The following is a 23,966-nucleotide window of genomic DNA, read 5'->3' as shown; positions in this document are numbered from 1 at the left end:
TGAGTGTTCAGGAAACACTTGTTAAATGTATTTGAAGCATTCAAGTTGTATCTTATTCAGTGCCCTCTTTCCAGGGCTACTGCTCCTTATACACAGAATCCTAAGTGCAGTGACTTGATATGTCCAGCTGGCCCCGTGATTGGAATCCCCAGGACAGCTCCTTCTTTCAGCATGAAATGTTGAAATACGTCTGAGGGGCAGCGTAAAGGAAGGTAACCTTTCACTGTGCTTTCACACTCCTGATGCCTCTGGCATACTCAGGAAACCCGCCCCTGCTTTCTCTCGAAGAATGACTTGCTCTATCCTTTGTGCGTCACGTAGCGCTCACTGTTCAAGGACAGAATCCCATTTATTCTGCTGTCTCCTCATTATGTGTTTATGCCTCTGTCTTTTTCATCTTTGAACCTCTAGTAGCTCACATAGTGGGCATAATTGGTGCTTGTCAGATGTTGATTGCATGAATGCAACCGTCATTAGTTTATCTGATCCATCTGTTTCTACAACCAAGGAACAAGATGGGGATTAGCTTGGGGATTGGAAAACTGCTTAGTGGTGTGAGCTGCCTCTGCCGGATTCAGGAAAGACCTGGGACAGGCACGGGTGGCTGGGGAAGCCCATGGCCCAAGGGGCCCACCTCGTAATCGTTCTCACCGGGATCCTAACCTTGTCCAGGCTTGAGAGGGACAAAAGAGAACTGGAGACAATGCCCCTTCCAGGTTAAATAAGTGATGCACATGTGCACAGGTACTTTGTAAGCAGTTGATTCTGATGGCTTGAGCAGGTGCCCAGTATGTCAACACTGATTGAGCTCCATGACCCTGGACAACACCTGTCACCTCTTGGAGCTTTGGTTTCTTCCTCTCTGAAACCAGGAGATTGGACTAAATGATGTCATAATTTCACGTCTCAGCGATGGATAAGGAGAGGAAAAGGCATGGAGAGATGGCAAATGGAGCTACTCTTTCCCACCTGAGCTGCCTGTTTGGGAGGAGAGTGTTCCTAAGGGTGCTGGGCACTCTCTTCCCCTTGCCAGGCCTCTGTCAGGAATAGAAGTGATGAAGCTCAAGAGATTACAGTGAGCCTGCCCCAAAAGCTCTTGGAGCTTATGCAGGAAGCCTTCTTCTTTTTTCTTTTCTTTTCTTTTTTTTTTTTTTTTTTGAGATAGTCTTGCTCTGTTGCCTGAGCTAGAGTGCAGTGGCATTCATCATAGCTCACTGCAACCTCAAACTCCTGGGCTCAAGTGATCCTCCTGCCTCAGCCTCCCAAGTAGCTGGGACTACAGACACATGCCAGCACGCCTGGCTAATTTTTCTAGTTTTTTTGTAGAGATGGGGTCTTGCTCTTGCTCTTGCTCAGGCTGGTCTTGAACTCCCGAGCTCAAGCAATCCTCCCACCTTGGCCTCCCGGAGTGCTAGGATTACAGGTGTGAGCCATCACGCCTGGCCAGGAGGCCTTTTTCTACCTGACACCTTCCAGAAGCAATCCCCTTCCCCGCTAGCTTTTCAACCAAGATGACTTTTTAACCCTTCAGGATTGGAAGATGCTGTCAGTGAGATGGGAAGGCGTCCTGGCACGGCAGTTTCCTCCTGCCTTGAAAATAAGATGTAGCAACCACTGGCAGCGGACTGCTTGAACCCAGTGGCTTCATCCTCAAAAAGGACTAAGGGTTGGGGCCCATATTTGCCTCTGGAGACTTAGTGGAATCTCCCAACTCCAAAAGATCCTAAATCTAAAGATTGCTCATTCTAAATCTCATTTAAGGATTGCTCATTTGGAATAGAAAGTGTTAAAGAAATACGATGCATCTTACCCCAACAACTCAACCTAGGGTCTCAGTCATACCTCGTGAGTCTTTGGGTCTCTACTTTTTCCTCCCTGATTTAGTTTGAGAATAATAAGAGGGCCCTTGGAGAGCCCCCACAAACATTGGCCTGGCTGCAGCACAGTGGGAGGGAGAGTCGGGTGAGGTGTGTGGGTGTGGGTGGTATCCTAACCCCTAGCACCTGTGAATGTGACCTTATCTGGAAATGGGGTCATTGCCTTTGTCATTCAGGATCTCAAGATGAGGTCATTCTCGATCTAGGGTGGGCAGCTACTGACTAGTGTCTTTATAGAAGGAAGGAGGGGGAAGTGTGAGACACACAGGCTCAAGGAAAGGCCACGTGGTGGAGATGGAGGCAGAGATTGGGGCCACGCGCCTGTAAGCCTGGGAATGCCAAGGATTGCGGCAGCCACCGGAAGCTGGAAGAGGCAAGGAAGGATTCCAGGGTTGCAGGCAGCAGCCAGAACTTAGGGGAGAGGAACAGATTTTCCCCCAGAGCCTCCAGAAGGAACCAACCCTACCAACATCTTAATTTTGGAGTCCTGGCCTCGAGAACCGTGAAAAAGTACTTCTGTGTTGTTTTAAGCCACCGAGTTTGTGGTACTTTGTTATGGCAACTCTACTATAAGAGGTGAGTAATTTTAGCAAAGGGTAGATGATGCAAACAAACAAACAAACAAACAAACCCTCCGGGTGCTGCCCAGGCAATGAACTATATAGGCTGGAAGAAAAAGTGGAAGCAGGAAGACAGAAAAGAGGCTAACGTAGCAGGAAGCTAACGATGGCTTGAGCGAGTGAATGAATGAATGAGCGAATGAATACACTAAAAAGGAAGGGGGCACACTTGCAGGTGACGGTGTTGTTGAGATTGCTAGGGACAGGGGTCGGGGGTGGGACACTGCTCCTAGAGCTCCAGATGGGCTTCCTGGGAGCCAGCGGGGAACAGCCAGGTGCGGTGGGTGCCACGAGTGGAGGGCCCGGACAGGGCGGCGGGCAGGGGAGCGAGTCATCTCCCTCCTCCTCCTCCTGGATGTCACCTACAGCTTCCTTAAGGCCCAGCTCAAATGCCACCTTGGCCCCGAAGCGCCCCCAACTTCTTGTCCCTATTCTCCACACACAGATGGTTTCTCCTGCCCTTGTGCCCCAGGCTTCCCCAGGAATGTCCCTGCCCACTGCCACTTCCCACCTCGTTAACGCACAGGAAGGAGCTGCCGTCTCATGCGCTAGAGGTGAGTGGTTTGGAAGGAGCACCCTCTGTTCGTCTCTGATCCCCTGCCTTCGCAGACCTTTGGCCGACGTTTGCAGACCTCAGTTACTGAGCAGGGCCAAGGCTGGGTCGCTCCACACACACCCAGAAGCTCGCCAGAGCTCTGAGTCAGTGAGAAGCTGGGAAGAGCACGAGACACGCTTCCCTTTTTTGTCCTTTTGTCCCCCCAGCTCAGCGACAGCCTGTCTCCATCCAGCCCGCACGAGGCAGGAGCCTGGTGCCTTTGTTTCTGCACACTGAGCTGATTTAGGAAGGGACTGTGAGGAAAGGGGTTGTGACAAAGGCACATGCAAGCCCTGGCACTGCCCTCCTGTGCGGACAAGCCGGGCCACCTACCTCCACGTTGGGGGACGTGCGCCCACCCTGGACCTCGCTGCTGGTCTCCAGCTGGGCATGGCCGGTCCCAGGGCTGCAGCCTGGCTCGGGAACTGCCCCCTCCTCTTGTCTTTCCTCATGTTTCTCCTGCTGGGGGACATCGTCGCCCTCCACTCCTCCAGGGGAACTCTGGGGGGTCCCCTCCCCCACAGCTCCCTCCTCGGGCTTCTGTGTGTCTTGGCCCTTATGTGCAGGCCCGGCCTCTTCGTTTTGCTCCCTCTCCTCCTTCCCCTCTGCAGCCTTCGCCATCTGCGTTTCCTCTCCAGCCGGAGCTGCCTCCCGGGGGCTCCCGCACCCGTTCTCTGCCTCTGGACTGGAGGTTTGGGCTGGTTCCGGGGCCTGCTCCTGGGCACCGAGCTTGGCTTCCTCTGCGGCCCCATCCTTCTCTGGCTTCTCTGTCCTGCTGGACGCCCTCCTCAGAGGGGGCTTTTCCGAAGGTTCTGGGTTTCTCCTCACTCCCTCTCCCGCTGCCCCCTCGCTGGACGACGGGGATCCTGGGGCCTTGCTCTTGGGTGGGAACACCTCCTCCCCGTTCTGCTCCGTGGCGCCATTCTCCTGAGATGACTCCGAGGCCCTGTACTCTCCCAGGTCCCCGCAGTCCGACTGAGACCTTCGGAACCTCCTGGAGGGGGGGCGCCTTTTGATGGAGCCCCTCGTCCGCACCTGCAAGAGGGGGGAAGGGAAATTATCCAAAACTTGCAGCAAAGGCCAAGAGGAGGGCTGCACGCCCTTTCGGTGTCAGTCTAAAGCACTGCTTAACAAGCCCAGCTAATTTCCTGGGAGAACGTATCGTTGTTTATGATTTATCATGGGTTAGAGCCCCGTGGGATTGCGAAATCACATGGTAACCTGCAGACTTCTGTCTTATGAAGATGCAAGTGCTTTCCATCCAGTAAAAAAGATAACTTATGATTTTACTGCACTGTAAAACTTTAACCAGTTTGGCATCTAACTTAACAACTGTATTCTAATATTTTTTTAAAAATTGCCCATGAATAACCAGTTCTTTGAATGCTCTTTGAGTGAGCTTTACCATCTTCTAGTTTCCTCCTAAGTTACAAATTGAATAAAATCTCTGTTCTCTCTCTGTTCTATCTAGAGTCATGTTTTAACATTTTGCAAATTATACTTTGGCAAAAATGCAACCGAGAAGAGGGTCAGAGGCCTGCTGATGGCCAGGCCCTGGTGCAGGGACCTCCTGGGTGCTCGCTGGGCGGCTGATGACCAGCTTCCTCCCTTGTCTGCCTCAGCCCCGCCACCCCCACCACTGGCTGACACTGGGGACGCAGAGCAGCCCGAGCGAGCGAGCGAGCGCTTTGCTTTCAGGAGTCAGGTGCGTGGTCGGAAGCCGTTCCTTAGGAGCACAAAGCAGCTGCCTGACCAGGACGTCCTCTCTGGGAAGCCTGTGACTCTCAGAATCGGGCCCACTGAACTTTGTCAATCCTAGTTCCATCTCAGAGGTTTGGAACAAATACTGGGTTTATGAGGGCCTCCTGGGCCTTTCCGGAGACACCGTGGGGCCAGCTCTGCAGGGTACCATGGCGGGGTTCAGAAGTAACTTTGCCTGCTCCCTCACTGCCCTCAGAAGGCTAAAGCCTTTGGGTGTTATACCCAGGCAGCAGCTCCTCCCTCCAGCCCCCTCTCGCTACTGGGCACCCTGTGAGAAGACGAGGCTCTCCACTTGGCTCCTTCAGGGTCTCCAGCACCCGGGGCTGGAGGATCCGCTCTGTCCCCGGCCAACAGGCTCAAGCCTGCCCATCACCTTCCCCCCACCAGTGTATTTCCTCGGGCGCTCTCTGTTTCTATACAGTTGACTTTTTAGCTAGATGCATTTCCTGGAATGGCCTAGAAGATATCACTTCTCCATCCTTAACCACAAAGTCGTACCCGTTTAGCATTCCCTGGCGTCAGAGCCGCTTCCATCTTGGCCCCTGCCTGGCTCTGGCCCGAGTTTGCTGAGCACCTGCTTAGGCTGCATCTCTGATTCTCACCTCCCCCGGTAGCGCCAGGGCGTGCTGACGGCACACACAAAGGATCAGGGCGGCCTCTATAGAAGTGAGCCCTGCCATACGTAAAGGGAACCGTTCGGGTGTTCTCTAACTGGGGCGAGCTGTGGTAGGAGTGGCTTGCGCCCGTCCTGGGACACGCAGGACCACTCGCATCAGGCAGAATGTCTTGCAGTCCTGGTGATCTGCCCGGCCTTCTGTGTGAACCACCGGTCAGGCCTTTAGCTTTTGTTTTCAGCTTTTGACATCCACTATCTGTGCAGCTGGGATAGGTCCTGAGATCCCACCCCTCTCTCCACAAAGGAGAGAGCACTCAATCCCGCAGGCCTGCCTTTGGGTGCATGGCACAGTTATAGGGAGAGGAGAGGAGAGAGGCGGGCTAGTTGAGGGGTGGGTGGTCTTAGTTCTGGAATCACTTGCAAAGGAGAGGACAAATCTCACTGCTGTTAAAACCAGCTCCAAAGGTTTCCTCCTTTCTCTAGGGCGACAACAGTGCAGAGAAAATTCAGGAGTGCCGGTCCCCAGGTTTCCAGATGCACCACGACGCACCGGAACCAGAATTTACCTTGTTGTAACAGGGCAGGTGGCTACCTTCGGGCGGCTGGTCGAAGCTGACGGGCACCTCCTCTGCCTCGCTGGGCCGAGACCGCACGCCGGGGCTGCTGGGGGTGGAAGGTGGGCTGTGAAACGGCGACACCATGGCCTTGAGTCCAGGACTCTTGGGCGAGGCCCCAGGCAGCAGAGCCGCTGGGTCAAAGGTTAAATTGGCCTGCCGAGAAAAGACGGGGAATTTCAGATCGGGGCGGGGAGAAGATGAGAGCTTCTGCTTTAGCTTGTTGGTTGCCTGGCCTGAGAACTGGCTGAGGACAGGTGACATGAGGTTTTTCACGTTACTTCCCAGCAATTATCCATTGCCTCGTCGTGTCCTGCTTCTAGAAGCATTGCCTAGTCAGTTCACGTCCTGCCGCCTGGCCTGCCACAGGCTGCATTGTGGAATGCTCACACAGCACGGACGTGGATCTAACAAAGATGCCCCGGAACGGCCCCAACTTACAGGCAAAGCGGCCAAAATAGCAACCGCCAGCAGCACCTGCAGCACCAGGGTCTCACGGGAAGTCAGCCTTCGTGATCACCTTTCTCGTCAGAGTCAACCGTGTTACACCCATGCACACTCTTAATACGTGCCAGTCACGCGCAGCTGTCTCCTCCACGACAACTGACGTGTTCGGGTTTGTTTCTGTTGCACACACTGGGCAAGTGGCCGAGGGATCTGCCCTGAGACTCACGCCGGGTCTGTTTGTCCCTCAGGCCTCCAGGTACCAGGTTCCCTCCCGGTAGACGGCAGAGTGGTGGACACAGCAGGCGGCCGACCACTTCCAGGGGAGGCAGCGGAATAAACCAGTGTGTGCCACACGTGGGGCACCACAGCGCAGGTGAGACCAGACCAAACAAACCCTGAGGGCCCCCAAGCGGGAGAGTAACCCAAAGGCAACCAAAGCCTGCCGGAGTCTTGAGTCTGGTGGCTGGTCCCAGATCCACCCCCTATTGTCATGGAGAAGGTGGCGGTGCCTGAAGCTGTCCACAGAGGGACTGTGTGTGAGTGACCGGGATCTTCTTTAAGGCCATCTAGGGGCACTCCTCCTCCCCCTGCCCTCAGCACCTGGCTGCTGGCCCTGTGCCGGACCGGGAGAGACAGCAGTGCGACCTCGCAGGGAAGGGACGGTGGGAGGCACAAGGGTTCTCCGCGCCCACAGACCTGGCTCCACATACTGGATCTTTCACTTAATAGCTGTGTGACCTTCAGACCTTCAGCAAGTCCAATAGCCTTTCTGAGTCTCGGATTCTCTATTTGTGCAAAGTTCTGAGCCTGGCCTTCAGTGTCTTTCCTACCCGGGCCCTGTTTACTCTCTCCTGCCACACGCGCGCTCTCTGCCTCGACTGCCCTCGGCTCACCCTCCCGCCAGCCGCACCCCGCCGCCCTGCAGAACGCCTGTGTGCGCTTCAGCACTTGCACCGGGAAAGCACCGTGCATGTTTAGGAAGGTGTCTATGTTTTCATTGTGATCTTAAGGAAGAAAACATAAGACAGATAAGACTGAGTCGTGGCAAGAATTAAATGTATAATATACGAAAGTTAAATAGCGATGCTGGGAGCCCGAGCCACGTCAAAAAGCAGCACATGGGGAAGGATCTGGAGCACAGATGTCGCGGGGGTCCATGTGCTGGGCTGGCTCAGGGGGCTTCATGGCAGAGGGGCCTTAACTGGGCATTAAAGGAGATCCCCCCTCCTCTAAATCTCAACCCGGGAAAATCCCTCCGCAAGAATGCTTGCAAATAAAATGGATCTTGCGAGTCAGCAGAAAATCTGAACTTTGGATTTTGGATTATTCTAGTGAATAAAAATCATAGTTCGTAACTCATTCGATAGAATAGTTAGAAGAAAATGTAGTTGCTGATGTATTTCTTAGCTCTTTCCTCCACATATTCCTAACTAAGTAAGGTTCCTGTGGGATTTGGCTAAATCGTCACACTATTGCTGACATTCTTAATGCGATTAAATAATTAGATGTCCAAACCTCATTCCGAAGTTGTTGTGTTTCCCAAAAAGGCTCAATAATGACTAGAGAAGAGAATGAGACCAAAAGTACAGGGTACAGAACGCTTGGGAACTGATTTCTGGCTCCTGAATGAGGGCTGTGGTGGGCTACAGGGAGGCAGAGGTTGGGGTCCTGGGCTGCACCCCTCAGCTAGCTGCTAGGAGGGATGCTGAAGCTCTGGGATCCCCTCCAAGAGCTCCCTGTTATGTCTAGGGGAGCCCTGAAGTCTTCTAGGGTGACAGGCAGCACCACCCCCTTCCCTGCAGCTGGGGCAGAATCAGGGATTCTTAGTAAGAATTAAATTTCAGGGAGACACTGCAGAGCCCTCCCCGCCCTCCACAGGGTAGGCTCAAGGCCAGAAACCAGAGATGCTTGCCGTAACCCCAAATCAGGCTGGGAGCCAAATCCCATGGCTGGGAACTGCAGAGGCTGTGGCTATGTGTCTTGACACCCCCTGATGGCTTCAGCATGAAGTTGGCGAGCCAGCACTCTCAGTTGGGCCTGGAGGGGAGGACACAGCGCAGGAGAGCCTTGCTCCTTCTCCCGGTGGCTGGATAGAGGCTGTGGTGAAAGCAGGAGCCTCCCCTACAGGCCCCCTGGGACGTAACATGCCCACCTTTGTGCCTTAGCTCATGCTGTTCCCACACCAGGAGCACCTTCCTCCCTCCTCCCCAGCCACCCAGCCTTTAAGGACCAGCCACGGGCATAGGCGTTTCGTAGAGCATTCATCAATTACTCCTGCTCTCTTCTTGCTCTGAAATTCTAGAGCAGCGTTCTCACCTGGGGTGCGGGTGGGGGGCTGACTTTGTCCCTAGGGGACATTTGGCAATGTCTGAAGACATTTTTCATTGTCCCAACTTTGTTGGACGGTGCTACTGGCACCTAGTGCGTAAGACCAGGGATGCTGCTGAACATCTTGAAATGCCAAAGACAGCCCTTGCAACAAGATTAGTCAGCTCAGATAATGCCAAGGCTGAGAAACCCCGTCTTGAGCAGCAGCACTTGGGCAGTGGCACACGACTGAGATCTGTGGTATTGACTCCCACACGCCTGTTATTGTATCGTGTGTGAAAGCCTCGTCTCCGCAACAACACAGTGAGCTTGCGGGCAGCGTCTTCTGCTTTGCTCACACTCCCAGAGCCAGCCCAGGGTGCAGAGGGTGAGGGCTCTGGGCACACAGGGTGCTGGTGGAGAGGCCGGGCAGAATGCGTCCCAAACAATGGATGTGGCCACACCCATGCAGTGTGTAGCAGCTGAACTTTAGCCCTGGGTAAGGCTGAAATGGTTTGTGGCTGCATTTAGGCCTTGCGGGAGAGGGCTGGGCTATTTCTGGAATGTTTCTTGCGACTATAATGTCCTTTCCCGTCAGAATCTTGAGGCATCCCATTATCCGTCAGCCACCAGCCATTAGTGTTGACTACATGAATTTACGCTTGATATGGTCCTTATGTTAGCCCTGGCCCCCAGGTGAGGGCTGTGACAGCTTCATCCTTTAGGGCAATGTGGTCACTAGCTGGTTATCAGGGGCCAACTATCCAGGTGACACTTGGGCTACCCCTAGGAGCCCTAAAGACATGAAAGTTTTGAATAAGAAGTGGAGTTGGATAAAAGGTAGCAACGGTGATGCATTCTGCACTTACCTGAAGCTTCTCAATCAGAGGTGAGCTCTTCACCTTGACTTTAGGAGCGTGGCTGGCATTGGGCGGTGATTTCTGCAGAGCAAATGAACCAAAACCACCAAGTAAGTGGGGTGAAGGGAATTGGAGTTCTGGCTGGAGCCCAAACGTCACAGGTGGAAGGAGAAGAGGAGAAGTTGTTTCACCCCTTGATCACTTAGTTCCAGGAAGTTCCACCCAGCTTACTGGGGCCTGGGAGAGGCGGGCTCCCCTCTCTCCCACCTCGTCTCACCATAGCAAAACCACTTGCATCTGTGCGTCAGAGAAGCCAGGGCAGACTGTGCCTAACACAGAAGGCCTCCTCTCCCAGGAAGGTGACCTCGTTGTCATTACGAGGGAAAGCTGTGAGGGGAGTAAAAGTCTCATGACCTTCAACAGCGTGAATCAACAATTGGAGGGAATTTCAAAGAAAAGGACAAAAATGACCCTCCTGGTTCTCACAAACAAAACAAGAAACCACAGACCAGGAGTGAAACCTGACAGAGGTGTTATTGAAATTCCTCCCTTGAACTAATGACAGTTTGGAAAATCCCACCAGTGGCATTATTTATAAATTACCATTTTCCAAAACATTGAATATTCATTTTAATTGAGCAGACATTTATTGAGTGTCTACTACATTGCAGGCATTGTGTTGGTTATATAAAGATGAATATCATTCAGTCTCTGTCCTCTAGGAGCAGTTGGTCAGCGGCTGATATATGTGCTACCTAATCACGTGTATGCTTACTTGTAGATATTTTTGTGATGAATGAATGTCAGGAATCTTGTCTTCCTTAGGATTCTATCTAAAGATTGACTCCTTGCTTTGTGTAAACTTCCACAACTATGTGGAAATGATGACGGTGATATGATGATGATGAAGAAAAAGAAGAAGATGTCATCCACGTTGTTGTGCAGAGGGTGAGGCAGAGCAGGGATTTTCCTATGGTGTGGAGACCAGCATGTACCCCCTGTCCCCTGGGTACTAATTTACCTGAATCATAAGAAGAAGAATTACACTGGGCTCAGAAATATTCTGAGATATTTATTGAGTGAGATGATTGTATTTTAGTGATGGAAGGAAGGCGACTCACTCAACGGAACTTCTTGTGACCTTTCCAAGGCCCAGCAGCAAGGGAGAGCATGGGCTGGGACTCAGGAGACCCCCTTTACCTTCTAATTCAGCTTTGGCAGGAGCCAGATGGACGCCCCTGGCTTCAGCCTCCTCTACCAAGACACAAGTGAGCTGGAACAAATGATTCTAGGGACTCTTGCAGCCTGCATGAGTTACCACTTCCAGACATACTCCTAGAACAATCTTTAAGGAGTCTTTTGTCTGTGCTGAGCACAAAGAGCGTCCAGCCCCAGTTGGGTTGTTCCTAGTTTCTGTGCCTTACAGTGACATTTCACAGGGGCTGGGGGTTTTTGAAGATACTGTTTTAGAAACTGCAGCAAAAATTTTGCTGATAAAATTTCACTTTATGTGACACCATAAACTCTTCCCTTCTCCAGCTGACCACTGTCTTTTGAAGACAGCGGAAATTCAATAGACACTGCCCCTTAACCACAGTATGGTGCTGGGGACCCAGTGTATGTTCCTTACGGATTTGAACTACAAAGCAGAAAGAATACGAAATAGCCGCTGATGCAGTTCCTAGGAAATGGCAGCAGGTGGCAGCATTTCCTTTATGGTTTAACAAGGGGCTGGGACTAACACGGTCGTGGGAGAAAAACCAGCCTTACGTTCCTATGTATGTATGTATGTATGTATGTATTTGTACGCCCCATGGGATGAAACCTGTAAATTTATTTCCACAAGGCCACTGAAATAAACCTGTTTAATCCACTCGCCACTAACCTGACTTACTCTGCTTTTATTCCAGGGAATAAAACTTCCCCACCTAGCCTCCATGATCTATCCAGTTAGTGTTTTTGTCCACACTGCAAATTGAGTATGGTGCAGTGACTTCTCCTGGGCCGAGCCCGGGTTATCAGGGGGCAGCCTCACAGTAAGTTCCGAATGGCCACGGCCTCAGCCTGCTGCAAAGCAGCAGAGACACCAAGCCCAGAGGGCGAGAGTTCCAAGGAGAAGTTGACCCCTGGAATGAGAAGTTGTTGGTATGTATTTGCTCACAGAATTGGCTGATAAGCCCAGGAAGCCACAGAATCAGATTGTTAGCACTTGAAGAGACCCAACAAAAACCTCAGTGTTTTAGATTTGCATTCCTTGGGGTTCTTATCCCAGAATAAGACCCTCATTTGGTGGAAGGAGGGGGTATTCTAGGAGCAGATGGGGCTCCAGACCTCCCCTTCCCCATCTCATGTGACCAGGGGCAGCTCCGAGCTGCTCCTTTATCTGATGGGTTTCTGCTCATAAGCCTTGGGTTGACAAAAAGGGTTGAAAATCATTGATCTACTTCAACCATTTCACTTTATAGATGAGTAAATATAGGCACCGAGAGGTTTGCCCAAGTTCACTCGGTACCCAGTGTCTGTTGTCAAGATGCTGGCCCCAAAAGAGAGGGGAGAAAAAAAGAGGTGGTCAGAGTGGGATTTGGGAACTGCCCTGTCTTTGGCTTGCTTGCTCTGTTTTGGGGTTGGCCTCCCAGGCTGGCGACAGAACACGCAAATTCATTTCTGGCACAGATCACGGCCACAGCGAAGGTTCATGGGCTGCTGGGACGGGGTGTGGAGAAGTCGCTCTCACAGCTACGATGACGTGAATAAGGATAGGTGAGTGTGCAGGCTGGGAACCTATGGGTGGCTGTGATCTATGATACCAGAGCCTTGATTATGTTGCCAACGTTGGCTATTTATATCTGACGGCAGCGAGGCCTCCAGTGTGCTCTGGTTTTCTTCCAGTGATCCTGACGGCAGCCAGCCTTCACTAGGGGACCGCAGCGCCGGGGGGTTCTCTCGAGTTACAATTCTGCCTCAGATGAATGTAGCCCCGCTTTCCAGGTGCCTTCTCCACACCTTGTTCCAAGATCATCCAGTGTTATGGGAATAAACCATAACAGTCCTGACTCCTGCGTCTGGTCTGTTACTAACATCTATGGCCCATTTTCTCTGCTGAAATTCTCAGGCTTGAAAAATGGTCCACGACAAATCATAAAAGGAGGCTCAGTAAGAGAGACTAGGGAGGAGCCTAGTTTCCAAAGTGAAGGATTCAGGAAGCATTTAAGAAGAGGAGATTCATCCTTGAATCTGAAACGGAGAAATCCCCTGCATGGATTTTGAGGTTGAAAAGTATGAGTTTTGGGTCCCTTCCTACAAAAAGGATAAAGAAAACCCATGACCACAGTCCTCTGAGCCCCCGCAACAACTTACCTCCTCGCCATTCTGGCCCAGCTCTACCTTGGGGGGGAACAGGGGGAGGGAACAGGGCGGTTTCCTTCTTGTTGGCTTACTGGCTGGTGTCTAGAGGGGTTGACAGACAGACACACAGAGAGAAACAGAAAGAGCTAATCAGGCAACAGGGAGGAAGAGGAAGGAAGTGGCAGCTGGATTTAGGAGTGTTGAGGGATGTTTAGGGAAGTTTAGGAATGTTTAAGAATGGAAGGAGAGGATTGCGTGTCTTTGGAACTGCCCACTTACTATTTAAATTATTTAACGGTTCTATCTAACGATCTGTCCATTTTGACTTTCAGCCTCTCCTCTCCCATTCCTCTCCTGCTAGGACATCCTCTTTCACTTGGGAGTCATTGGGCTGAACCAACATCTCAAAATGACATCGACATGCAGCTTTTGGGCAGTGCCAACAGCTCAGCTCAATGCTGTCATCTTTATCCTTTATGACATTCCCATAATGGCTAGAAATTATGGACCCGATTTTTCAGATAAGAAAACAAAAGTGCAAAATAGTGCACCTAACAAACGAGGCAACCACAGTAAGTTCTCACTTGCCCCAGGGGCCATGATAGACCTCCCTCCGCCCTGGGGAACCCGTCCCTCCTGTCACCTCTAATGGGCTCCTCACACTGGAGAACCCGAGAGAATCTAGCCCAAATCTCTGCAAAGGTAAGACAACCCTTTTCACACTTTCCCCCGTTGGTCACTGGATGCTTTCCCTCCTCATCTCTGGTTTCCCATCTGAACGTACTTCCCTCACATCCTCCCGTCCTTCTCAGCTCAGAACCCGCCCAGCCTCGCCTCGCTCCTGATTCCAGGCTACAGGGCAGGAGCCGGGTGTGGGGACCTCTTTAGTCCGAACCCATCCAGGCCTGGCACGGCTGTGCCAGATCTAAGTCTGTACTGGTGGATGATCAAGATGAAGATGAATCTGGACTCCCGTGTCTGCTCTCTGCCCACCCCTCCTTGGCAGACAAAGCCTCACTCTGCCGGGGAAGGGTTCTGCACAGGCAGGGAGGCAGTGGGACATTCCTCACATTCAGAGGGACCCCTCTCGGGCTCCTCTTCCTAATTTGGTAATTACCAGGCCTTCTCCCTCCCTCTCCTCTGGGCCTGACCCGGACTCACTGCCTCCAGCCCCTCCCAGCAGCCGGTGCTCAGAAGCCTCCCAACTCACCTCCTTGGCGGCAGCTGCCTGCTCCCGAAACCGCCCGGCCAGCTGCGCCACCGAGGGGGACGCCGAGTTGTCCACGTTGGCGTTGGGCTCTGCCAGCCTTTCCTAGCAAATCAAGGAGGAGAAACAGTTGCTCAGCAAACGTGCACTTGGCTCTTCTTTGGTCAGGTAGCAGGTGCCATGCAAGGCACTTGTTTTGTGGCCACGGGCAGGAATGCTGGGACAAGGAGGCGCCTGCATTCAAAGCTTTTTAAAAACCATCCCGTCAAACACGCTTACTGAATATCTACGATGTGCTCGGCCCTGGGTGTAGCTCTGGGGACCTAGAGACGAATAAAATTTGCTCCAGCCCTGGAGGGGCGCCTGGGGGTCCTGGAGGCAGCACGGACCCCAGGTTTCTCGTTCCTCAAAGACCCTCCAGGAAAAGGGCTGTATCGGGGACAGCATATGAGTCTCCTTCCAAAATGGGGGCTGGCAAAATGCATTTGGAGAGAGAGGCCTGCAAGTGCCGGACCCTGGGCCAGCAGATGCCCTTTATTGAACTTTTAACACATGTATGTGTCCTGTCTTCCCTGCTTAATTGAGAGTCTTGGGCAAAAAGAAGGGTTCAGTAAATACCTGCGAATTAACAAGTAACTGACACGAGAGCAGGCAGCCTAGCGATGGGAGCCGGACTGCCTGGGTTCAACCACCGACTTGCTCCGTCTCTTCCCAGCTCGGGGACCCGGGGCAAACGGCTTTCTGTGCTTGACAGGGACCGTGGTAGCACATCACTTATGCGCTTGTTTCATGGATTAAATGATTTCTAACACTGTATATCCAAAGTGCTGGGGCAAGGCCTGGCACATTGCAAGAGCTTTAGAAGGGGTCGCGATGGTCGCTGGCGGTGAGTCTTGCCTCGGTTCAGGTCATCGGTTTACTGTGGCCGTCCCTCCCGCACGGTGCCTCCAGGTTCCTTGAAGAGGCCAAGATGCACCCCAGGACACTGTTCACTCCTATGCGCCCTTTGTCACCAAGACAGGGAGCGTAAGTCAGCGACGCTGGAAATGCCCCCTCACTTCTGCCTTGTTACTTGGGGATGCATAAACACTTGGTTTTAATAACTTTTTTTTACTCAGTCCCAGAGACATTAGGCTTTTGTCTTTTGTCACCATAATGGCAGCATTTCTTACTCGGGCTGAGAACTACTTCTACCACTGCCCCTCCTCACGTCTAGCCTGAAACTGGGAGGACTTGGGCAGCAGTTTGTCTGAGAAAGTCCATCTCTGCCTTTCCGTGGGTCTCATGCCCGCAAAGACAGGGCACGCTGCCCTCCAGCAGTGAGCTCGCACCGCTGTGCAACACACACACACACACACACACACTCTCAATTCCACACCCTTTTCTTTGTGCTAATAGTGTCTTTCTTATTCGGGTGCTCCCTCCAAAGTCAATGCCTCTGGTCATTCTATGATGCTGTCCCCTTGGAGCGAGGGAGGGGCAGATCCCCCCACCTCCTGCCAAGTTCCGGCAGTGAAGGGAAGTGAATGGGGCAAAGCGCGAGGAGAAGGCTTGATTCAGAGACGTGAAAGAACCGCTGGGGCCGTGAACCTTCTGATCGGTGAAGGGCTGTTCTGGAGGAAAAGACCGGTACCTCTTTACTGTGGCCTACCGTGATTCAAGCTCATCTCCATTCCAGCCTAAACACCAAATGCTGATTTTGCATAAAGCTCTAAAAGGATTCACCTCTGTTCGAGATGCCAGATTTCCCCGTAGTGCTGGGGGAGAGCCAGGGAGTCCGGCGCCCCTCCCTGATTACTGCCCCCGGGCAGGGCTTGCACCTGTTTAACCCTCACCCTTGCCATGTTAGGAGAGGTCCTTGTCCTGCTGGAACAGCAGAGGGGCTTTAGAGTCAGCGTGTGGTTAATTGAGCCATTGTTGGCAAAGACGTGGGCCGATCGGTTTGTCCATCTGTCTAACTTCCCGCCGTGTATCAGATCAGACTGTCTGCTGCTATTTATTGCCCGGGTCCCGCTGACAGCGCACTTTACCTCGGATTCAAGGCGCCAATCCCTGGGGGTGCAGGAAGATCTATTCCAGTTAAAAATAGTGCTGTGTAGGAATCACAAACTCCTCCCTGACTTCCCTCTCTCAAAACTGGGCTTGGCCAGGGGCTCAGAAGCGAGAGGACTATGAGGCTTACGGAAGCATTTAGGGCTTAAAAGCCGGGTTGAAGGAAAGATTATAATACGTCTGGGTGTGTTTTCCTGGAGCCCAGTGAATGGGTTTCCTTGTCTGTCTAAGGACTCCGGAGCTGTTCGAGCCTGGCACATCCACTCCCCACAGCCTCGCTCCAGACATTTCCCGCCCTACGTTGTGCAAGACTGATTGATTATTGCTTTCTCCCCACTGGACATGTGGAAGCCCAGAGAGAGCAAGCAACTTAGCCAGAGTCACACAGCAGACGCCAAACAGGATGGTCTATGAAACATTTGACTCCAACTTCTCATAATCCGTCAGTGGACATCAGTTAAGTAGCATCATTTGTGAACGTGCCTTGAAAACTGTAAAAGTGCTATACAAAGCTCAATTAAGAGCCACCGGGTTGCGTAGGTGCAATGGAAGAAGCATGGTCTTGGGGATGGCAGGGGCTGGTGGCCCGGCCTGTCTGAGGCTTTGCCTGGATTCTGCCCCGCAATTCTGGTGGGTAACACTAACCTCCTCCAGCGGGTTCAATCCACGCCACCTCCGCCCTGGGCCAGAGCCTTCTCTCAGCCCTGAGGCCACCTCAGCACCGGCACGCTCTCACCTTGACTGTGTTCTTAGTTCTGAGAGGGACTTCAGTGTCCCCACCTACTCTCAGACTTCCCTGAATTAAATGTTGTTTCTTTATTCCTGCGATGTCCATAAAGCACTTAGCGACATAGCCTGAAACGTCACTGTGCTCATCTAAGGCCGGCTTTTCCTCCTCCCATTCGATCCGGCCTGCTGGTGTCAGGGCCTGGGCACCTGCCCCCAGAGTCACCGCCACCCCCACTCACCCCTGGGGACCACACCCAGCTGCGGGTTCCTCCCCTACCAGCATCCACTCTGCATCTTGGTCACTGTCTGACATCAGCTTGTTTTTCTCTGTTGGGCCGTTCTCCGTGTCCTAAATCTGTTTTCTGGCCTCGTCTCCCTTCGTGCACACTTGTCTTCACAGATTGCAGGCCTCTGCTCCACCCTCCCGGGCCCAGGTCTTGCTCAGCAAGCCCACCCTGCCGCCTCTCCAGCTGCGGTGCCAGCTAGCTCGGAAACCATGCCGTGGTTACTGTCTGACTTTGCCAGGGCCAGGGGAAAATCACCTCTGGTGCTCATTTCCCATTTCTATGGGACTTTCTTCTGAGAACTGAGGAGCCCCTGTGTCTGCATGGCATGGAACTTCCCCCACGCTCTTGCCATGTTGAGTAAATACAGTTTGGATGCTACTGGCCATCCGCATAATGAAAGCTTTGTGTACAGGCCACCGTTAAGCTCTGCCTACCTCCCTGGCTCTGGCCTACTTCTCCACCTCATCCTTGGCCCAATGTCTAAGTGTCCAACGGTCTCTGGGCCACGGTTTAGGGAAGCAAGGCACCAGGGAGGCCTTATCCTCTACAGCTTGAGAAGAGAAGCAATGCAGGGGCCTGGCTGGGGAGCTGAGGACACCTCGATCTTGGCCAAAAGGAAGGTTTCCTTGCTCACCAGAAACCGGCCAGAGCCCAGAACCTCCAAGTGTGCCAGCTTCCCCAGTGCCCCAGCACTGAAGTGGGTCTTAGGGTGGCATGCAGGGTGCTCACCTCTTCCACTGTGACTATACTTACATTATCACCTCAAAAGGATCAACACAGATCAACAATCTGGGACGCTGCAAAGACTCCAGAATCTTCCTTCACACCCTTACCTTACCCTAGCTCTTCAATCCATCCCAGTGTTTGACCATTACCATCCTAGGACGACCAAAAGGGCACTGGAGTGGAACCAGGCAGGTCCACTCGGCCTACGCACCTACCCAGAGCACCTCCTCTGCGGCAGGCACTATCCTCGTAGCAGCTGGTATGTTTTCGGTAATTCTTACCTCTTCTGAAAGAGGAAGCTGGGGCCCAGGGTTGCTAAGTAACTTGCTATTCCAGTTAGCAAGTGTGAGCATGAGAATTTTCTGGATTCCAAAGCTCTGGCTCCTTCCATACCAACATGCTGTACTCACTCTACACCTTTAGAAGGGTTATCTTATTCAGTCTCTCATCAATATGCATTAACTGTTCCAGGCCCTGGGGCACGTCAGTGGACGAGATAGAGCTCTTGCTCTTTAGGGGCTGCTACTCCAGCAATAAACACATACACAGCAGAACACCTGAGATCATTTGTAAGTGCTACGGAAAAAATAAAACAGGGCACTTTTTCTATGAGGGTGTGAGAAGACATCTCTGAAGAGGGATCATCTGAATTGAATCCAAGTTGGGGAAAAGAGAGGAGGAAAATTGTTCTGAGCAGAAGCACAGACAGGAACAAATGTTGAGGGACAGAGAAAAGAGAAGTGTGACAGGGACATGCTGTGCACAAAAGGGGACAGAGGACACATGTGGTAGCCTGGGCCAGCCCTGTGGGGCCCCGCGGACCAGAGCCAGCGGTTTGTATTGTATTCTGAGCGAGCGGGACGCCACCGGAGGGTTTCAAGGAGGGATGTGACCCGAATCACACACCAAGAGGCTGCCTGTGGCGGACGCTGGGGCGTGAGCAGAGAGGGCAGGAGGCAGGTGCTGGCAGGGGTCCTCTGACAAGTGGTGCCGCGTGGACCAGGCTCGCAGCAGGGGGGTGGGAGGCGGAGGCAGGACTGCTAGGAACCGGGATGCACTGGCGCGGGGAGCCAGGGGAAGGGGGGCATCGAGGACGACTCCTGGGTGTTTCCCTTCGGTAGTGGGATGCATGGGGCATTTTCTCCTGCAGTGGGGAAGGTTGCTGGGGAGAAAGATGTGGGTGGGCCTAGGCGGGGAATGAGTAATCCTTTCTTGGTCATGAAAGTTTGAAATGTCTATGAGACGTCCGAGTGCAGTACAGTACAGGAAGCTGAAAATACACCCAAGTCTGGAGTCCAGAGGCGGGGTTCAGGCTGGAAACTAAACTGTGAGGGTCACTGGTTACAGGTGGTAGGTAGAGTCACAGGACTGCATAAAACCAGAGGCAATGCAGAAGAGGGAAGAGAAGGGGTCCAAAGACCGGACTCTGAGCTGTCTCTTTGTTCACGCTGTGCTGCCTTTCATTCGCAAAGGGAGCGGACGGCTCCTGTTATTCCAGTGGGAGCCGCAAAGATATTTTGGCGTAGGTTGCAGATGGGATGGGCTGGGGCCAGAGATTTCTTTGGCTAAAGTGATAGAGGGTAAGAGATCCTGAATGTGGCACATGAACGTCGTGTGCCCTATCCGTGCTGTTGGGTCATTCCTTCATCCTTTCCTGAGCATCTGTGACATGTTACCCATGGAGCGCCCTTGGTAACAGTGATGGCCCTCGAGGAGCGAACAGCCTCGTTGAGGGGAGGGAGGAAGGCAGAAGAGGCAAAGAAGAAGAACAACAAAAACCAGATAAGGCAGAAAAACAGGAACAGATATAGGTGGACAAATACACGTGATCAAATATTTCACACGAGGCCAACGCAGTCCCAGATATCCCCTGCCCGCCCACCTGTAGGCTCTAAGGATCTGACAGTGGCAGGCCCGGCCTCTGCAGCGCTCTCCCTGGGAGAACACCACACAAGTGCTCTGCTCACACAAAGCTCTCACGGGCGCCGACCCCAGGAGCGTGTCCCTGTTTGGGACCTCCAGGGCTTCCCATTTCTTCCTAGGAATTGGTGTCGCAGTCCCCTGGGCTGGACAGGATTCAGCAGTCCTCACACAGTGGGACCCAGTCCTGACCACTTTGGTGGTTTTTTTTTTTTTTTTTTTTGAGACAGAGTCTTGTTTTGTTGCCCAGGCTAGAGTGAGTGCCGTGGCGTCAGCCTAGCTCACAGCAACCTCAGACTCCTGGGCTCAAGGGATCCTCCTTGCCTCAGCCTCCCGAGTAGCTGGGACTACAGGCATGTGCCACCATGCCCGGCTAATTTTATATATATATATATATATATATATATATATATTTTTTTTTTTTTAGTTGTCCAGATCATTTCTTTCTATTTTTTAGTAGAGACGGGGTCTCACTCTTGTTCAGGCTGGTCTCGAACTCCTGACTTTGAGCGATCCACTCGCCTCGGCCTCCCAGAGTGCTAGGATTACAGGCGTGAGCCACCGCGCCCGGCCCCCTTCAGTGGTTTTAAACTCAGCGTAGTCCACAGCCACAGGTGCCTGGGGGTGTCCTCCAGGTAGGGGCCGGTAGGCTTAGTGGTGATGGCACAGGCAGGGTGAGTGTCCGGGCACATTCCCAGGTAGCAGCAGGGGATAGTAGATACAGGGAGGGAGATGTTCGGTCTGAATGTCATTGTAGTGACAGGACTTTAACAATGTAATCTGGCAGCTGATGTGTGGGAAGTTTCTCTCTAAAACCTGTTAACTGTTGTACAGGCATGAGGAAAGAAATTATTTTGAGTCTGGTGGGGGCGGGGATGCGTAGAGACAATATAAATCAGAGAAGCAAATCCAGAGTCAGATCCGGGTTTCAGTCTTGCCTCTGGCATATGTTGGGCGTGAACCTCTCTGAGTCTCAGTTTCCTCATTTGTATACGAGGTCATTGACATCCGTGACATCCATTAGCTTTCGCTCCAACGCAGCATGCAAGCACGTGCCCTACTTTCCGGCAGCTGCACCACCCTTCTTCCACGCCAGCAGGAAGTAGGCCAATAACCCCAGAGTCCCGATAAGATTCAGAATTAGCCTTGTCCTCCCAGGCAGAGTGCACTGACAGTTTTACAGTGCTCTGCGTAGGGAGTAGCACAGAGCTCAGGCTCTGAGCCAGACTGCCTGGGTTCAAATCCCGGCTCTGCATTTACTAGTTCTGTGGCCTTGGACAAACTACCTAACTTCTCTGTGCCTCAGATTGCCTATCTGTAAAATGGGGATGATGATGATAGCACCTATGTTATAGGGTCGTTGGAGAGATTTAATGAGTTTATGTATGTGAAATGCTTAGCACAGGGCCTGGCATGTAGGAAGTGCTTGATAATTCTTTGCTCGAGAGTGGGACATCTTGACCCCGCCACTTTGGTGGGCTGTTTTACTACCAAGGCAGGAGCTTAACAGATATTCTCACCCCATCCCTGAGCTCATATCGTCCCTGAGAAACTGATGTGTGTGGTATCTAGCAACTAAAAAATAAATAAAGCTAAGTTTAATTTTATGGCTTTTAGGGTCACGACACAGGTCTTGAATAACTCACACATCCCAGCTCTCCTAAGCTCTGTGTCAAATCAAACAGCTGAATCAAAATATCAAGTCCATGTCCATTCAATGAATGGAGAAACAAAATGTGACATAGCCATACAATAAAATATTTTCAAACTATAAAAAGGACTGAAGCTCTCATATATACTAAATGTGATGAACCTGGAAAACATTATCCTAAGTGAAAGAAGGCAGTCACAGAAGACCACATATTGTATGATTCCACTGATAGGAAATGTCCACAGTAGGCAGATCTACTTTCTGTTTCTAAAACAGAAAGTAGATTAATGGTTGCCCAGAGGGGATGAGAAGACAGGAGGTGAAGTCATAGCTAAAGGGTACAAAGTTGCTTTTTTTTCCGGATGATGAAAATATTCTAGACACATACACACACCCCTCCCTCCACTTCTTTCCCCAGTAAAAAAAAAAAAAAAAAAAAAAGAAAGAATTTAGAATGGGACAAGAATAAAAAAAAAAAAAAGGAAAGAAAATGTTCTAAAATCAATTGTGATGATAGTTGCACATGTCTATGAATATACTAAAGCCCATTTCATTGTACACTTTGAATAGGTGACCTGTATGGTTTGTAAATTATATCTCAATAAAATTGTTATTTAAAAAACTGTCAAGTGCTTACACTCAGTCTGTAGGTTTGTGGGCAGGAGGGGCCAGTGTAGAGACAGGGGCTTTGTTTCCACCCTCCTGCCTTCCCTGCCCTCCTGTTCAGCATCCTCTGCCCCCAAGCTCTGCCCTTCCCTGCCCCAGCATGCCTTGCAGCTGCAGACACACCTGAGGGGGTCTCTTCCAACCCGCTGCCAGGAAGGCTTACAGGTCTTGGAGGACGACAGAATGAGTTTGGTGTCCAGTGCCAGCGAAGGGCCTGACACTCAGGAGGCACTCAGTGAACCGTCGTTCACTTATTCATTCATTCAGTGACTATTTTTTGAACACCTATGGGCCTGGCGTTGGTCTGGTTTGGGGACATAAAGACAAAGTGTCACGGTCCTGGAGCTCAAGGGGCATCTTGTCTAGCTGAAAGACAGGCTTGTAATAAAACTATCATAACGATAAAAGGCCACTGCTGTAATTGGGAAATGCATAACACTGCAATAGAAGCGTAGGAGTAGGGGCACTTAATCTGCCTGGGTGAATCAGGGAAAGCTTCACAGAGGCAGTGAGGCTTAAGTAGAGTCGTGAAGGATGAATAAGAGCTTGCCAGGACAGAGGGTGGGGGTGAGGGCAGAGGGAGGAGGGCATGTTCCAGGTCCAGGGACTGGCCAGCATGTGCAAAGTGTCAAAAGCATGGAAGAACATGATGTCTTTGGGAAATTTTAGTTCAATATAGTCTAAGCAAAAAGTGAGATAGAAGAGAGGTAGAAAAATTGAAAGATATGGTTTGTCCAGGGTGAGGCATATCTAAGTTTTAATTCTGGTTCCACAACGTCTTAGCTGTATAGATGACCTTGGGTGCGTCACGTGGTTTCTCTGAGACTCAGTTTCATCATCTGTAAGATCAGGGCTGCAGTAACGGTGTCATTGCGTTGTGATGAGGGGTATCTAAGACAATAACAGGTGTCATAGCCAACACTCACTGTGAGCTTCCTTGGTGCCAGCTCGCAGCTCAAGTTCCCACTCGGCACCTGGGAAGTGTCAGTGAAAGCTCTTACACTCACGTCGCTCTACAACATGCAGACTTCATTCCTTAGGCTGGAGTGACCAGGAAGCTATACGATTTGCTGTTTGGAAGGATTTCTCTGGGAGCAGATACTATAACAATGTATGTTTCCATCCATTCTTAGGACCTTGGGCAACTGGAGGGAATCTGAGGCTACTCTTTGAAGGCAGTACTATCAAAAAGAAGAGTGCAGTGGTGTTGTTTCTTCTTCCTTCTCTCTTCCTCCTCCTTCATTTCTTCTGCTTATGATTTTTTTTTTTTTTTTGAGACAGAGTCTCACTCTGTTGCCCGGGCTAGAGTGAGTGCCGTGGCGTCAGCCTAGCTCACAGCAACCTCAGACTCCTGGGCTCACGCAATCCTTCTGCCTCAGCCTCCTGAGTAGCTGGGACTACAGGCATGTGCCACCATGCCCGGCTAGTTTTTTCTATATATTTTTAGTTGTTTGATTAATTTCTCTCTATTTTTAGTAGAGACGGGGTCTTGCTCTTGCTCAGGCTGGTCTCGAACTCCTGAGCTGAAACAATCCGCCCGTCTCAGCCTCTCAGAGAGCTAGGATTACAGGCGTGAGCCACCGCGCCCGGCCCTGCTTATGATTTTTGGTATTATTCTATATGCTCTCCTACCACTGAATGCAGGGAACTCTCAGAGGCTTGCTAGGTAAGTCCTGAGCATAGTCT

The 23,966-nt window shown here is 51.7% G+C and overlaps 1 protein-coding gene across 1 annotated transcript in view; it reads right to left on the bottom strand.

The window, feature by feature from the left end:
• RCSD1 (RCSD domain containing 1) overlaps positions 1–23,966 on the bottom strand; it is a 64,240-nt gene that overhangs the window by 3,252 nt on the left and 37,022 nt on the right. The window contains exons 2-5 of the mRNA XM_012657809.1: positions 14,253–14,354; positions 9,707–9,778; positions 6,036–6,239; positions 3,426–4,127 (exon numbers count right to left, since the gene is read on the bottom strand). Of these exons, the coding sequence (XP_012513263.1) occupies positions 3,426–4,127; positions 6,036–6,239; positions 9,707–9,778; positions 14,253–14,354 (1,080 nt within the window). The remainder of the gene's footprint in view (positions 1–3,425; positions 4,128–6,035; positions 6,240–9,706; positions 9,779–14,252; positions 14,355–23,966) is intronic.

This window comes from Propithecus coquereli, unplaced genomic scaffold (assembly GCF_000956105.1).
Source record: "Propithecus coquereli isolate 6110/MARCELLA unplaced genomic scaffold, Pcoq_1.0 Scaffold56, whole genome shotgun sequence".
Taxonomy (NCBI): domain Eukaryota; kingdom Metazoa; phylum Chordata; class Mammalia; order Primates; family Indriidae; genus Propithecus; species Propithecus coquereli.
Note: the sequence above shows the minus strand (reverse complement) of the source record. Positions and strands in the feature narration are given on the sequence as shown.